The sequence below is a fragment of the Oncorhynchus masou genome, unplaced genomic scaffold (assembly GCF_036934945.1).
Source record: "Oncorhynchus masou masou isolate Uvic2021 unplaced genomic scaffold, UVic_Omas_1.1 unplaced_scaffold_653, whole genome shotgun sequence".
Lineage (NCBI taxonomy): Eukaryota > Metazoa > Chordata > Actinopteri > Salmoniformes > Salmonidae > Oncorhynchus > Oncorhynchus masou.
This window is the reverse complement of record NW_027012969.1, coordinates 414,607-432,106: the sequence shown is the minus strand read 5'-3', so window position 1 is coordinate 432,106 and position 17,500 is coordinate 414,607. Positions and strand designations below refer to the sequence as shown.

The 17,500-nt window shown below is 45.7% G+C and overlaps 1 protein-coding gene across 1 annotated transcript; it reads left to right on the top strand.

Moving 5' to 3' along the window:
• The first annotated feature begins 6,570 nt into the window (after nt 1-6,570).
• Nucleotides 6,571-10,169, top strand: LOC135536714 (uncharacterized). Its single transcript, XM_064962974.1, has 5 exons — nt 6,571-6,764; nt 8,774-9,160; nt 9,401-9,532; nt 9,752-9,828; nt 10,040-10,169. Exons 1-5 carry the CDS (start codon nt 6,728-6,730, stop codon nt 10,055-10,057), a joined length of 651 nt encoding a protein of 216 aa, XP_064819046.1. The 5' UTR covers nt 6,571-6,727; the 3' UTR covers nt 10,058-10,169.
• The last annotated feature ends 7,331 nt before the right edge of the window (nt 10,170-17,500 follow it).

The following is a 17,500-nucleotide window of genomic DNA, read 5'->3' as shown; positions in this document are numbered from 1 at the left end:
GCAACAACAGAGAGCTATGGCAACAACAGAGAGCTATGGCAACAATAGAAAGCTATGGCAACAACAGAGAGCTATGGTAACAATAGAGAGCTATGGCAACAATAGAGAGCTATGGCAACAATAGAGAGCTATGGCAACAACAGAGAGCTGTAGCAACAACAGAGAGCTGTAGCAACAAAAGAGAGCTGTGGCAACAACAGAGAGCGATGGCAACAACATAGAGCTGTAGCAACAACAGAGAGCTGTAGCAACAACAGAGAGCTGTAGCAACAACAGAGAGATGTAGCAACAACAGAGAGATGTAGCAACAACAGAGAGCTGTAGCAACAACAGAGAGATGTAGCAACAACAGAGAGATGTAGCAACAACAGAGAGCTGTAGCAACAACAGAGAGCTGTAGCAACAACAGAGAGATGTAGCAACAACAGAGAGCTGTAGCAACAAAAGAGAGCTGTGGCAACAACAGAGAGCGATGGCAACAACAGAGAGCTGTAGCAACAACAGAGAGCGATGGCAACAACAGAGAGCTGTAGCAACAACAGAGAGCTGTGGCAACAACAGAGAGCTGTAGCAACAACAGAGAGCTGTAGCAACAACAGAGAGCTGTAGCATGCCATCGTCCTCCATAGACAAAGATAGGATGCGAAGTAACAGCACGAACACACTACACTCTTAGTAAAAAAGGTGCTATCTAGAACCTCAAAGGGTTCTTTAACTGTCCCCATACGAGAACATTTCAAATAAACATTTTTGGTTCTCGGTAGATACCTTCTGGGTTCAAGATTGAACCACTTCCACAGAGGAAATGGAACCTAAAACCCCCACATCAGACGATGATCGATCGTGCAGCTGTGAGGCCCAGTGAAACTCATTCTAAAGGCTACTTACACAAGAGAGTGATGAGAGAAACACACAGCCCGTCCATCTCGTGGTCTGATGGTGTGATGGTGACTGTCAGAGAGTAGCTGGGTCTTTGCTGCGTATTTCCGTGATGATGACTTGATACACTTTACCATGAAAGGACATACGAGCAACGATTGGTTCGATCGAATGGAAAGTTTTCAGCTCGTGGTACACTTTTTGTGTGACATGAAGGGGAGGGTTTAGCATCGAAGTAAACACGTTTCACACCGACATATTCAGCTCCTTTGAGGTGGTCGTTGTAGATAGCAACACCTAACTAGCAGCACATGGTCAAAGTCAACCTACTGCAACATCGTTAAACACAACATGAAGAACCAAACACTAATTTTGATGTCACTTTGATCCTTGATAGAGATGACTTGAGAAAGAGGCCTATCTTGAGACAGAGACCTATCTTGAGACAGAGACCTATCTTGAGACAGAGACCTATATTGAGACAGAGGCCTATCTTGAGACAGAGGTCTATATTGAGACAGAGGCCTATATTGAGACAGAGACCTATCTTGAGACAGAGACCTATCTTGAGACAGAGACCTATATTGAGACAGAGACCTATCTTGAGACAGAGGCCTATATTGAGACAGAGACCTATCTTGAGACAGAGACCTATCTTGAGACAGAGGCCTATATTGAGACAGAGACCTATCTTGAGACAGAGACCTATCTTGAGACAGAGGCCTATATTGAGACAGAGACCTATCTTGAGACAGAGACCTATCTTGAGACAGAGACCTATATTGAGACAGAGACCTATCTTGGGACAGAGACCTATCTTGAGACAGAGGCCTATATTGAGACAGAGACCTATCTTGAGACAGAGGCCTATCTTGAGACAGAGACCTATATTGAGACAGAGACCTATCTTGGGACAGAGACCTATCTTGAGACAGAGGCCTATATTGAGACAGAGACCTATATTGAGACAGAGACCTATCTTGGGACAGAGACCTATCTTGAGACAGAGACCTATATTGAGACAGAGACCTATCTTGGGACAGAGACCTATCTTGAGACAGAGGCCTATATTGAGACAGAGACCTATCTTGAGACAGAGGCCTATCTTGAGACAGAGACCTATATTGAGACAGAGACCTATCTTGAGACAGAGGCCTATCTTGAGACAGAGGATAAGGCTGGTCTCTAAATCTGTATCCTGTCAGTATTAATGTTGGATTGATCTTGAGACAGAGGATATGGCTGGTCTCTATATCTGTATCCTGTCAGTATTAATGTTGGATTGATCTTGAGACAGAGGATAAGGCTGGTCTCTTTCTGTATCCTGATTTATCAAACAATGAACTTCTATTAATCAAAACATTTAAATCCTGATTTGTATGAACTATTTCAGGAGTCCCAAAATGTAGAATTTACCCATCAAACATCTTGGCCTCATCCTGACTTGAAAACCATGGGCGCGCAACAGTGGATCACTTTTGTCGAGTTGGTGAACATCGTTGGTCTCCGCTTTACAAAGTGTGTTGCATTATGGTTATAAAAATTGTCCGACTTCCGACAACATGGAGGCTGTATGAACTTGACTAAAACCATGTGATCAAAGGTCATGCAGATGTTGATGAAGTCGCTGCAGTTGCTTCTCACCAACTGGACCATGTGACCATCACCTGCATTGTGGGAGGGACTATTTCTCAACCAATCATTGGGCTGTTTTTGTTTGACCTATTGGAACGTGGTGAAAGACGTGACTGAAACAGAAACCTCCTTGTCGTGGTTCTCAAGCTTCAAGGATATAAATGAAAGTGATATTTGAGACCTTTCTCTAACCAATTAATTGTACACACGTTATGTTGGGGCTATAATAACGTTTATTTACACATTTATAAAGAAAGACCTTTAGAAACACCAGCAGCTGTGTTGACAATGTCATGTTGAAACAGCCAGAAACTACAACCAGAAACTACAATAACCATAATGCTCTATAGAGGATGTGACTGAAACAGAAACACGTTCAGAAACACCAGCAGCTGTGTTGACACTCTCATGTTGAAACAGCCAGAAACTACAACCAGAAACTACAATAACCATAATGCTCTATAGAGGATGTGACTGAAACAGAAACACGTTCAGAAACACCAGCAGCTGTGTTGACACTGTCATGTTGAAACAGCCAGAAACTACAACCAGAAACTACAATAACCATAATGCTCTATAGAGGATGTGTTGACACTGTCATGTTGATCTGTGTCTTGCTGTTGTAAAAACACTACAGTGTCCAACTTTCTACTGTGGCAGATGAACCTCCCTCGACTTCTCTCACCCACTTTCATCCACAGTTTGCAGCCAGACTTGAAGGCAGCCAGAAACTACAACCAGAAACTACAATGACCATGATGCTCTGGAGTGGATGAGACGGTACATCCAAGCCAGATGTATTTTAACAGCTAAACCAAATGTAGTTCTTTGTCTTTGTGGATGTATTTCTGTATCTAACAATCTCTTTTTATTCAGGATTAGTAGGACAACAAATAGGACCGAGACCGAGAGTGTGATAGTTTAGCAACACCATGGCAACGGCAACAGGAAGTCAGTGTGGGTTTCCTGTGTACTGTGTGGGGGTGTGCAGATGATGATTGCATATGTATGCCGAGTCCTTTTTGTGCAGCTGTGGTTTACTCAGCTAGTGCTGCTGCTCTGTAGGGAGGGGTTAAGGGGGGGGCCTGGGTTTCAGGTCTGAGGGGAGGACTGAGGGGTTAAGGGGGAACTGGGTTTCAGGTCTGAGGGGAGGACTGAGGGGTTAAGGGGGAACTGGGTTTCAGGTCTGAGGGGAGGACTGAGGGGTTAAGGGGGAACTGGGTTTCAGGTCTGATGGGAGGACTGAGGGGTTAAGGGGGGGGGGCCTGGGTTTCAGGTCTGAGGGGAGGACTGAGGGGTTAAGGGGGGGCCTGGGTTTCAGGTCTGATGGGAGGACTGAGGGGTTAAGGGGGGGGCCTGGGTTTCAGGTCTGAGGGGAGGACTGAGGGGTTAAGGGGGGGACCTGGGTTTCAGGTCTGAGGGGAGGACTGAGGGGTTAAGGGGGGCCGGGGTTTCAGGTCTGAGGGGAGGACTGAGGGGTTAAGGGGGGGCCGGGGTTTCAGGTCTGAGGGGAGGACTGAGGGGTTAAGGGGGGGCCTGTGGAGGTCTAGTCTGTCTCTCTCTCTCTCTCTGTCTCTCTCTCTGTCTCTCTCTGTCTCTCTCTCCTCTCTCTCTCTTTGTCTCTCTCTCTCTCTCTCTCTCTCTCTCTCTCTCTCTCTCTCTGTCTCTCTCTCTGACTCCCCCTCCCTCTCTCTCTGGTCTCCCCTCTCTCTCTTTCCAGAGACATCAACACACACACACACACACCAGCGTATGCCACAGTAGGTGACCAAGTGACGTGTGACAGTGATGGAAAACAATTGTGGTTTCTGCAGGTCTGCACCAAACCACCCCCTCCCTCCCAGAGGACAGAGAGGCAGAGGTAACACACACACACACACACACCCAAACACTCACACTCACACACACGCACGCACGCACGCACGCACGCACGCACACACACACACACACACACACACACACACACACACACACACACACACACACACACACACACACACACACACAAACATTTGCAGGGCCACAGTAGCGCTGGTGAAGCATTTGACACGTGACAAGAAGATAGAACTGGTTGTGGTTTGTACAGACTTAAATAGCATTTAACCCCTCAGTCCTCCCCTCAGACCTGAAACCCAGTTCCCCCTTAACCCCTCAGTCCTCCCCTCAGACCTGAAACCCAGTTCCCCCTTAACCCCTCAGTCCTCCCCTCAGACCTGAAACCCAGGCCCCCCCCTTAACCCCTCAGTCCTCCCCTCTAACCTGAAACCCAGTTCCCCCTTAACCCCTCAGTCCTCCCCTCAGACCTGAAACCCAGGTCCCCCTTAACCCCTCACCCCTCTCCTCCCCTCTAACCTGAAACCCAGTTCCCCCTTAACCCCTCAGTCCTCCCCTCTAACCTGAAACCCAGTTCCCCCTTAACCCCTCAGTCCTCCCCTCAGACCTGAAACCCAGTTCCCCCTTAACCCCTCAGTCCTCCCCTCAGACCTGAAACCCAGTTCCCCCTTAACCCCTCAGTCCTCCCCTCTAACCTGAAACCCAGTTCCCCCTTAACCCCTCAGTCCTCCCCTCAGACCTGAAACCCAGTTCCCCCTTAACCCCTCAGTCCTCCCCTCTAACCTGAAACCCAGTTCCCCCTTAACCCCTCAGTCCTCCACTCAGACCTGAAACCCAGTTCCCCCTTAACCCCTCAGTCCTCCCCTCAGACCTGAAACCCAGTTCCCCCTTAACCCCTCAGTCCTCCCCTCAGACCTGAAACCCAGTTCCCCCTTAACCCCTCAGTCCTCCCCTCTAACCTGAAACCCAGTTCCCCCTTAACCCCTCAGTCCTCCCCTCAGACCTGAAACCCAGTTCCCCCTTAACCCCTCAGTCCTCCACTCAGACCTGAAACCCAGTTCCCCCTTAACCCCTCAGTCCTCCCCTCAGACCTGAAACCCAGGCCCCCCCTTAACCCCTCAGTCCTCCCCTCAGACCTGAAACCCAGTTCCCCCTTAACCCCTCAGTCCTCCCCTCAGACCTGAAACCCAGTTCCCCCTTAACCCCTCAGTCCTCCCCTCAGACCTGAAACCCAGTTCCCCCTTAACCCCTCAGTCCTCCCCTCTAACCTGAAACCCAGTCCCCCCTTAACCCCTCAGTCTGATATTATGATGTTGGCATTACAGTACTCATATAAGAGCTAGTCATTGATTGGCTGAGAGAACACACTCAGTACACAGGAAACCCACACTGACTTCCTGTTGTTGTTGCCATGGAGATGTCATTCAGCCTGAGGAAGAGAGTCTAAACATTGTTATTACAAGTTCATGTGTCACATAAATCTCTCCCCTTCACACATATTGACCAGAGTGTGGATGTTAACTGATTGTCCACTGTTCATTGATAAACACAGAGATCATTCATCTGATTGTTGTAACAAGTACTGTTTAACACTGGGTATTTAGCACATACTCCAATGCATCTTGGGTATTGTAGTTAACTTTTATCTCCACCATAGTTAAGTGTTGTAAATACAAAGATCCATCATGAAAAGTAACATAGATTCAGAATCTCTAGTCATGTTGTGTCCTGTGACCTCGTGGGTCTCCATGACAACAGTGTTGTGGTGTGAACCACTGGACCAGGGACAACAACTGTCTTTTCCTGTTTAAAGAGGAACCAAGATGTCAGTCTCTAAAAGTCACACCCCCTAAACTAGATGATATCATAACTAGTTCATATCGACTGGCTCAGGATTTCTACTGTTATTCTAATCCAGTAAACTACAGGTTTGATGCGTTCTGACTAAAGCTGATTGGCCAACTTTAGGCCTCTGTCTCTTAAGATTTACTTCAAAGTTCAAAATCAGTAATCACAATGTAATCTGCATAGATAGGATGTTTTGAGTTTGTTTTTTAAAAGATGTTGAATTGATCGCCCTCTGATGCCCATCAGTGTTTGTAAACCACCACAAAGAAGCAGATATTATCCATTGACGTCCCCTTTGTTGTGAAACCTGTCGACCTCGATGCTCGACCCTCCTCTTCCTGTCACAACATGGGTTTCAGAGAAAAGGATCTCGAGCTGAAAACTTTCCACTCGATCGAACCAATCGCTGCTCGTATGTCCTTTCATGGTAAAGTACATCTAGTCATGAACACGGAAATAAGCAGCAAAGACCTTGTTACTCAACGACCCAGCTACTCTCTGACAGTCACCATCAGACCATCAGACCCACCAGATGGACAGGCTGTGTGTCGCTCTGATGACATTCTTATGTGAGTAACTTTTTACTGGGCCTCATAGCTGGATGATAGATAATTTCTTGATGTGGTTTTATGATTGAACAGATTTGTTATCTTATTATTGTGATGTTGTGATGACTATGGAAAAGACAAGACGTTAATATTTTCACGAGGAGAAGTTTATGATGTCAAAATGACATTCTGTGATTCATCCTAACACTGTTCCTCTGCTCCCTGTAGGTGCTGTTTCCTCCAGTCAGTTCATCCTAACACTGTTCCTCTGCTCCCTGTAGGTGCTGTTTCCTCCAGTCAGTTCATCCTAACACTGTTCCTCTGCTACCTGTAGGTGCTGTGTCCTCCAGTCAGTTCATCCTAACACTGTTCCTCTGCTCCCTGTAGGTGCTGTTTCCTCCAGTCAGTTCATCCTAACACTGTTCCTCTGCTCCCTGTAGGTGCTGTTTCCTCCAGTCAGTTCATCCTAACACTGTTCCTCTGCTACCTGTAGGTGCTGTTTCCTCCAGTCAGTTCATCCTAACACTGTTCCTCTTCTCCCTGTAGGTGCTGTTTCCTCCAGTCAGTTCATCCTAACACTGTTCCTCTGCTACCTGTAGGTGCTGTTTCCTCCTGTCAGTTCATCCTAACATTGTTCCTCTGCTAGCTGTAGGTGCTGTTTCCTCCAGTCAGTTCATCCTAACACTGTTCCTCAGCTACCTGTAGGTGCTGTGTCCTCCAGTCAGTTCATCCTAACACTGTTCCTCTGCTACCTGTAGGTGCTGTGTCCTCCAGTCAGTTCATCCTAACACTGTTCCTCTGCTCCCTGTAGGTGCTGTTTCCTCCAGTCAGTTCATCCTAACACTGTTCCTCTGCTCCCTGTAGGTGCTGTTTCCTCCAGTCAGTTCATCCTAACACTGTTCCTCTGCTCCCTGTAGGTGCTGTTTCCTCCAGTCAGTTCATCCTAACACTGTTCCTCTGCTCCCTGTAGGTGCTGTTTCCTCCAGTCAGTTCATCCTAACATTGTTCCTCTGCTCCCTGTAGGTGCTGTTTCCTCCAGTCAGTTCATCCTAACACTGTTCCTCTGCTCCCTGTAGGTGCTGTTTCCTCCAGTCAGTTCATCCTAACATTGTTCCTCTGCTCCCTGTAGGTGCTGTTTCCTCCAGTCAGTTCATCCTAACACTGTTCCTCTGCTCCCTGTAGGTGCTGTTTCCTCCAGTCAGTTCATCCTAACACTGTTCCTCTGCTCCCTGTAGGTGCTGTTTCCTCCAGTCAGTTCATCCTAACATTGTTCCTCTGCTCCCTGTAGGTGCTGTTTCCTCCAGTCAGTTCATCCTAACACTGTTCCTCTGCTCCCTGTAGGTGCTGTTTCCTCCAGTCAGTTCATCCTAACATTGTTCCTCTGCTCCCTGTAGGTGCTGTTTCCTCCAGTCAGTTCATCCTAACACTGTTCCTCTGCTCCCTGTAGGTGCTGTTTCCTCCAGTCAGTTCATCCTAACACTGTTCCTCTGCTCCCTGTAGGTGCTGTTTCCTCCAGTCAGTTCATCCTAACACTGTTCCTCTGCTCCCTGTAGGTGCTGTTTCCTCCAGTCAGTTCATCCTAACACTGTTCCTCTGCTACCTGTAGGTGCTGTTTCCTCCAGTCAGTTCATCCTAACACTGTTCCTCTGCTCCCTGTAGGTGCTGTTTCCTCCAGTCAGTTCATCCTAACACTGTTCCTCTGCTCCCTGTAGGTGCTGTTTCCTCCAGTCAGTTCATCCTAACACTGTTCCTCTGCTCCCTGTAGGTGCTGTTTCCTCCAGTCAGTTCATCCTAACACTGTTCCTCTGCTACCTGTAGGTGCTGTTTCCTCCAGTCAGTTCATCCTAACACTGTTCCTCTGCTCCCTGTAGGTGCTGTTTCCTCCAGTCAGTTCATCCTAACACTGTTCCTCTGCTCCCTGTAGGTGCTGTTTCCTCCAGTCAGTTCATCCTAACACTGTTCCTCTGCTACCTGTAGGTGCTGTTTCCTCCAGTCAGTTCATCCTAACACTGTTCCTCTGCTCCCTGTAGGTGCTGTGTCCTCCAGTCAGGATGGGATCTCTGCAGCAGAGGTGGAGCTGAGAGTCCGACCAGGAGACAACATCACTCTCTACTGTGACTGTAACAGAACTACTGGAGTTTATATTATGTGGTATAGGAACTGTTCTCACAAGTACCAGCCTCCTCTAGTTATTTCAACTAAGTTGTTTAGTTACATCTTTCCCCCTGGATATAATTTGGTGTGGAACCCCTCTAACAACTCCTATGATCTACTGATTGAGAACATCACTGAGTCTGACCTGGGACTCTACTACTGTGGGACGAAGGAGAACAAGGTCGTGGATGTTGGAGGGAAAGGAGTGATTGAACAGAAAGAGTTGTACCACTATGGAAACATCACCACTAGGATTTCAATTGGTAAGAACAGTTATAATTCTGTCTTTATCTTCTGTCTGTATCTTTGGTGTTATTAATATTGTATTAGTATTGGTGTGTAACTTATTTTGAATGAACCCTCTGAGACTAATCTAAACTCATTGAAATGTCTCCTAAAATTCATTTTTAAACAACCAAGAGTCATGACTGTCAATATATCATTGAGAAGGTCTTGATTGTTTCTAATAGTGTAGTTCTGTTTCTGTTTAATGTTGTGTCCAGACATCAGTCCTCCTGAGTCCTCTTCCTCCCCTGATGTAGACTGTGGTCTGTGTTGGATGTTGCTGTTCAGTCTGTGTCCTGTGTCTGCTCTCCTCTCCCTTTTCTGTGTCTACTCCTTCTGCAGAACAACAGGTAAACACATTCTCACTTTCTCATTCACTTTTTCACTAATTCATATTTTAAGTGGGCATTCCTAATCAATCTTAGTTATTTTGCAAATTATTTCATTTTTTTTACCTGCATTTAAAAAAAGCATTTTGACAATATGTAAACATCTACTATCTTTTAACTGATATGTCCTAGTTTAACCTCAAACTTGGTGTTTTAATGGTGATAACTCTTCCTCTGCAGCTCCAACTGAGACTCAGGTTCCTCTGAACAGGACGACCAGCAGGGGAAGTGACAGCAGAGAGCAGACTACAGTCAGAGTGGGTGTTGTAGTTTTACTTTGGGTGGCCATCTTGATTTGTAGTCCATGTATTTGGTAACCCAGCCATATTGAAAGAGTATTTTCAGTGGCAGATAGAATCATTAAATACAGAAGGTAAAGAGCAGCAATACATAATATATAATAATATAATGTAATATGATATCTAATTAATATTAACAGATAATCTCTATGGCTCTCTCTGACTACAGTACCTACGCATCCATTAAATCCAGCATTTTGAGACTGAAACCATCCATCAATACCAGCAGAGTGAGACCCATTACCAGCCATCAATACCAGCAGAGTGAGACCCATTACCAGCCATCAATACCAGCAGAGTGAGACCCATTACCAGCCATCAATACCAGCAGAGTGAGACCCATTACCAGCCATCAATACCAGCAGAGTGAGACCCATTACCAGCCATCAATACCAGCAGAGTGAGACCCATTACCAGCCATCAATACCAGCAGAGTGAGACCCATTACCAGCCATCAATACCAGCAGAGTGAGACCCATTACCAGCCATCAATACCAGCAGAGTGAGACCCATTACCAGCCATCAATACCAGCAGAGTGAGACCCATTACCAGCCATCAATACCAGCAGAGTGAGACCCATTACCAGCCATCAATACCAGCAGAGTGAGACCCATTACCAGCCATCAATACCAGCAGAGTGAGACCCATTACCAGCCATCAATACCAGCAGAGTGAGACCCATTACCAGCCATCAATACCAGCAGAGTGAGACCCATTACCAGCCATCAATACCAGCAGAGTGAGACCCATTACCAGCCATCAATACCAGCAGAGTGAGACCCATTACCAGCCATCAATACCAGCAGAGTGAGAACCATTACCAGCCATCAATACCAGCAGAGTGAGACCTATACCACCCATCAATACCAGCAGAGTGAGACCTATACCACCCATCAATACCAGCAGAGTGAGACCTATACCAGCCATCAATACCAGCAGAGTGAGACCCATTACCAGCCATCAATACCAGCAGAGTGAGACCCATTACCAGCCATCAATACCAGCAGAGTGAGACCCATTACCAGCCATCAATACCAGCAGAGTGAGACCCATTACCAGCCATCAATACCAGCAGAGTGAGACCCATTACCAGCCATCAATACCAGCAGAGTGAGACCCATTACCAGCCATCAATACCAGCAGAGTGAGACCCATTACCAGCCATCAATACCAGCAGAGTGAGACCCATTACCAGCCATCAATACCAGCAGAGTGAGACCCATTACCAGCCATCAATACCAGCAGAGTGAGACCCATTACCAGCCATCAATACCAGCAGAGTGAGACCCATTACCAGCCATCAATACCAGCAGAGTGAGACCCATTACCAGCCATCAATACCAGCAGAGTGAGACCCATTACCAGCCATCAATACCAGCAGAGTGAGACCCATTACCAGCCATCAATACCAGCAGAGTGAGACCCATTACCAGCCATCAATACCAGCAGAGTGAGACCCATTACCAGCCATCAATACCAGCAGAGTGAGACCCATTACCAGCCATCAATACCAGCAGAGTGAGACCTATACCAGCCATCAATACCAGCAGAGTGAGACATTAACCAGCTTTCAAAACCAATACCAGCCTTCAAAGCCAGCAGTGTGAGACCTATACAAATTATCAATACCAGCAGAGTGAGACCTATACCATCCATAAATACCAGCAGAGTGAGACCCATTACCAGCCATCAATACCAGCAGAGTGAGACCTATACCAGCCATCAATACCAGCAGAGTGAGACCCATTACCAGCCATCAATACCAGTAGAGTGAGACCCATTACCAGCCATCAATACCAGCAGAGTGAGACCCATTACCAGCCATCAATACCAGCAGAGTGAGACCCATTACCAGCCATCAATACCAGCAGAGTGAGACCCATTACCAGCCATCAATACCAGCAGAGTGAGACCCATTACCAGCCATCAATACCAGCAGAGTGAGACCCATTACCAGCCATCAATACCAGCAGAGTGAGACCCATTACCAGCCATCAATACCAGCAGAGTGAGACCCATTACCAGCCATCAATACCAGCAGAGTGAGACCCATTACCAGCCATCAATACCAGCAGAGTGAGACCCATTACCAGCCATCAATACCAGCAGAGTGAGACCCATTACCAGCCATCAATACCAGCAGAGTGAGACCTATACCAGCCATCAATACCAGCAGAGTGAGACATTAACCAGCTTTCAAAACCAATACCAGCCTTCAAAGCCAGCAGTGTGAGACCTATACAAATTATCAATACCAGCAGTGTGAGACCTATACCAGCTATTAAGACCAACTGAGTGAGACCTATACCAGTCATCAATACCAGCAGTGTGAGACCTATACCACCCATCAATACCAGCAGAGTGAGACCTATACCACCCATCAATACCAGCAGAGTGAGACCTATACAAGTCATCAATACCAGCAGAGTGATACCTATACCAGCCATCAATACCAGCAGAGTGAGACCTATACCAGCCATCAATACCAGCAGAGTGAGACCTATACCAGCCATCTATACCAGCAGAGTGAGACCTATACCTTCCATCAATACCAGCAGAGTGAGACCTATACCAGCCATCAATACCAGCAGAGTGAGACCTATACCAGCCATCAATACCAGCAGAGTGAGACCTATACCTTCCATCAATACCAGCAGAGTGAGACCTATACCAGCCATCAATACCAGCAGAGTGAGACCTATACCAGCCATCAATACCAGCAGTGAGACCTGTACCTTCCATCAATACCAGCAGAGTGAGACCGATACCATCTTTCAATACCAGCAGAATGAGACCTATACCAGCCATCAATACCAGCAGAGTGAGACCTATACCAGCCATCAATTCCAGCAGAGTGAGACCCATTACCTTCCATCAATACCAGCAGAGTGAGACCTATACCATCTATCAATACCAGCAGAATGAGACCTATACCAGCCATCAATACCAGCAGAGTGAGACCTATACCAGCCATCAATACCAGCAGAGTGAGACCCATTACCAGCCATCAATACCAGCAGAGTGAGACCCATTACCAGCCATCAATACCAGCAGAGTGAGACCCATTACCAGCCATCAATACCAGCAGAGTGAGACCCATTACCAGCCATCAATACCAGCAGAGTGAGACCCATTACCAGCCATCAATACCAGCAGAGTGAGACCTATACCAGCCATCAATACCAGCAGAGTGAGACATTAACCAGCTTTCAAAACCAATACCAGCCTTCAAAGCCAGCAGTGTGAGACCTATACAAATTATCAATACCAGCAGTGTGAGACCTATACCAGCTATTAAGACCAACTGAGTGAGACCTATACCAGTCATCAATACCAGCAGTGTGAGACCTATACCACCCATCAATACCAGCAGAGTGAGACCTATACCACCCATCAATACCAGCAGAGTGAGACCTATACAAGTCATCAATACCAGCAGAGTGAGACCTATACCAGCCATCAATACCAGCAGAGTGAGACCTATACCTTCCATCAATACCAGCAGAGTGAGACCTATACCATCTATCAATACCAGCAGAATGAGACCTATACCAGCCATCAATACCAGCAGAGTGAGACCTATACCACCCATCAATACCAGCAGAGTGATACCTATACCAGCCATCAATACCAGCAGAGTGAGACCTATACCAGCCATCAATACCAGCAGAGTGAGACCTATACCTTCCATCAATACCAGCAGAGTGAGACCTATACCATCTATCAATACCAGCAGAATGAGACCTATACCAGCCATCAATACCAGCAGAGTGAGACCTATACCAGCCATCAATACCAGCAGAGTGAGACCTATACCAGCCATCAATACCAGCAGTGAGACCTGTACCTTCCATCAATACCAGCAGAGTGAGACCTATACCATCTATCAATACCAGCGGAATGAGACCTATACCAGCCATCAATACCAGCAGAGTGAGACCTATACCAGCCATCAATACCAGCAGAGTGAGACCTATACCAGCCATCAATACCAGCAGAGTGAGACCTATACCAGCCATCTATACCAGCAGAGTGAGACCTATACCTTCCATCAATACCAGCAGAGTGAGACCTATACCACCCATCAATACCAGCAGAGTGAGACCTATACCACCCATCAATACCAGCAGTGTGAGACCTATACCATCTATCAATACCAGCAGAATGAGACCTATACCAGCCATCAATACCAGCAGAGTGAGACCTATACCAGCCATCAATACCAGCAGAGTGAGACCTATACCAGCCATCAATACCAGCAGAGTGAGACCTATACCACCCATCAATACCAGCAGAGTGAGACCTATACCATCCATCAATACCAGCAGTGAGACCTGTACCTCAAATAATAACCATTGGACTCTCTTCCTCAGGCTGAATGACAGCACCATGGCAACAACAACAGGAAGTTCGTGTGGGTTTCCTGTGTACTGATTGTGTCTTCTCAGCCAATCAGTGACCAACTCTTATATGAGTACTGTAATGCCAACATCATAATATCAGATTATCAACATTAGTAGTAGTCAATGTATGTATATGAGTATATATAAATAATGTTGATATGTTGGAGTGTTTGTACATATGGTTACATATAATGTATTGTCCTATACAGTGGGACAAAAAAGTATTTAGTCAGCCACCCATTGTTCTCTCACTTAAAAAGATGAGAGAGGCCTGTAATTTTCATCATAGGTACACTTCAACTATGACAGACAGAGCTCTGTTTTTGCTCCTCTAAGTAAATCTAAGGAAGGAAATGTTATTAAGAATATATACATATATGAATGAGAGATCTTTTAACACAACATTTCAAGTGTTAACTCAACTTTTTGTGTCTTCTTTTACAATGTAATTTGTATTTACCATTTGAAAATGTCTACATTTTACTGGTATGGATTTACTATGTTGGATTGAGCTATAGTATTAATGTCTGATTTATAGTTGGTGAATATACCTGTAATAAATATCTTTTTGGAATAAAATTAACTTTTTCAGAGATTATAATGTTCTGTGGCATAATTCACCTGATCACTATGTAACTCTATTGGGAATGTGGTTGAATGCTTTACTGAGCTACTTTTAGTCAACTTTAACCGAAGGCAAGGTGTATGAAACCATGGAAACTGCTGTGATTCTGTTCAGCATATGTCTTCTTCTAAAGCCACACCCTTTAGTATCTAAGCCACACAGCTCTTAGCATTTAAGCCACACCCTCTTAGCCTATAAACCACACCCTTGTCTAGTCTGAGCCAACCCTCTTAGTATATGAGCATCTCCTACTAACCTATAAACCACACCCACTAAGACTATAAGCCACACCCTCAAACAGAAACCCATCTGAAAGGTTGCTGGAGCCTTTTCAAACAGAATGACCTGACCTTAACATTGAGGAGACTGTAGTTAACATGGAGGAGACTGTAGTTAACATGGAGGAGACTGTAGTTAACATGGAGGAGACTGTAGTTAACATGGAGGAGAATGTAGTTAACATGGAGGAGACTGTAGTTAACATGGAGGAGACTGTAGTTAACATGGACGAGACTGTAGTTAACATGGAGGAGACTGTAGGTAACATGGAGGAGACTGTAGATAACATGGAGGAGACTGTAGTTAACATGGAGGAGACTGTAGTTAACATGGAGGAGACTGTAGTTAACATGGACGAGACTGTAGTTAACATGGAGGAGACTGTAGGTAACATGGAGGAGACTGTAGTTAACATGGAGGAGACTGTAGTTAACATTGAGGAGACTGTAGTTAACATGGAGGAGACTGTAGTTAACATGGAGGAGACTGTAGTTAACATGGAGGAGACTGTAGTTAACATGGAGGAGACTGTAGTTAACACGGAGGAGACTGTAGTTAACATGGAGGAGACTGTAGTTAACATGGAGGAGACTGTAGTTAACATGGAGGAGACTGTAGTTAACATGGAGGAGACTGTAGTTAACATGGAGGAGACAGTAGTTAACATGGAGGAGACTGTAGTTAACATGGAGGAGACTGTAGTTAACATTGAGGAGACTGTAGTTAACATGGAGGAGACTGTAGTTAACATGGAGGAGACTGTAGTTAACATGGAGGAGACTGTAGTTAACATGGAGGAGACTGTAGTTAACATGGAGGAGACAGTAGTTAACATGGAGGAGACTGTAGTTAACATGGAGGAGACTGTAGTTAACATGGAGGAGACTGTAGTTAATATTGAGGAGACTGTAGTTAACATGGAGGAGACTGTAGTTAACATTGAGGAGACTGTAATTAACATGGAGGAGACTGTAGTTAACATGGAGGAGACTGTAGTTAATATGGAGGAGACTGTAGTTAACATGGAGGAGACTGTAGTTAACATGGAGGAGACTGTAGTTAACATGGAGGAGACTGTAGTTAACATGGAGGAGAATGTAGTTAACATTGAGGAGACTGTAGTTAACATGGAGGAGACTGTAGTTAACATGGAGGAGACTGTAGTTAACATGGAGGAGACTGTAGTTAACATGGAGGAGACTGTAGTTAACATGGATGAGACTGTAGTTAACATGGAGGAGACTGTAGTTAACATGGAGGAGACTGTAGTTAACATGGAGGAGACTGTAGTTAACATGGAAGAGACAGTAGTTAACATGGTGGAGACTGTAGTTAACATGGAGGAGACTGTAGTTAACATTGAGGAGACTGTAGTTAACATTGAGGAGACTGTAGTTAACATGGAGGAGACTGTAGTTAACATGGAGGAGACTGTAGTTAACATGGAGGAGAATGTAGTTAATATGGAGGAGACTGTAGTTAACATGGAGGAGACTGTAGTTAACATGGAGGAGACTGTAGTTAACATGGAGGAGACTGTAGTTAACATGGAGGAGACTGTAGTTAACATGGAGGAGACTGTAGTTAACATGGAGGAGACTGTAGTTAACATGGAGGAGACTGTAGTTAACATGGAGGAGAATGTAGTTAACATGGAGGAGACTGTAGTTAACATGGAGGAGACTGTAGTTAACATGGAGGAGACTGTAGTTAACATGGAGGAGACTGTAGTTAACATGGAGGAGACTGTAGGGCAGCATTTCAAACAGAATGGACTGACCTTGACATTGAGGAGACTGTAGGGCATTATTTACCAAACTTGGTCCTTGGAACCCCAAGAAGTGCCTGTGCCACCTACTTAGCCTATAAAATGTTGAGTGCTCGAACAGCCATCAAAACCTTACCGAAATGTAAAATGCAACTTAAATATTTTGTTTGTCATAATATGTCCACAAACTCTTCTGAACTGTTTCCTCTGGGAAGCATGCGGACACCTTTGGCCTCCTACTAAGCATATAAGCCACACCTACTAGCCTATAAGCCACACCTACTAGCCTATAAGCCACACCCACTAGCCTATAAGCCACACCCACTAACATATAAGCCACACCTACTAACCTATAAGCCACACCCACTAACCTATAAGCCACACCTACTAACATATAAGCCACACCTACTAACCTATAAGCCACACCCCCAAACACAGACCTCCCTGAGAGGTTGCTGGAGCCTCGTCAGACTGAATGACATGACATTGAACTGGAAGAGACCATAGTGTCCTCAACTCTGGTCCTCCAAGCCAGTTCCACTGTGTTGTTTCAT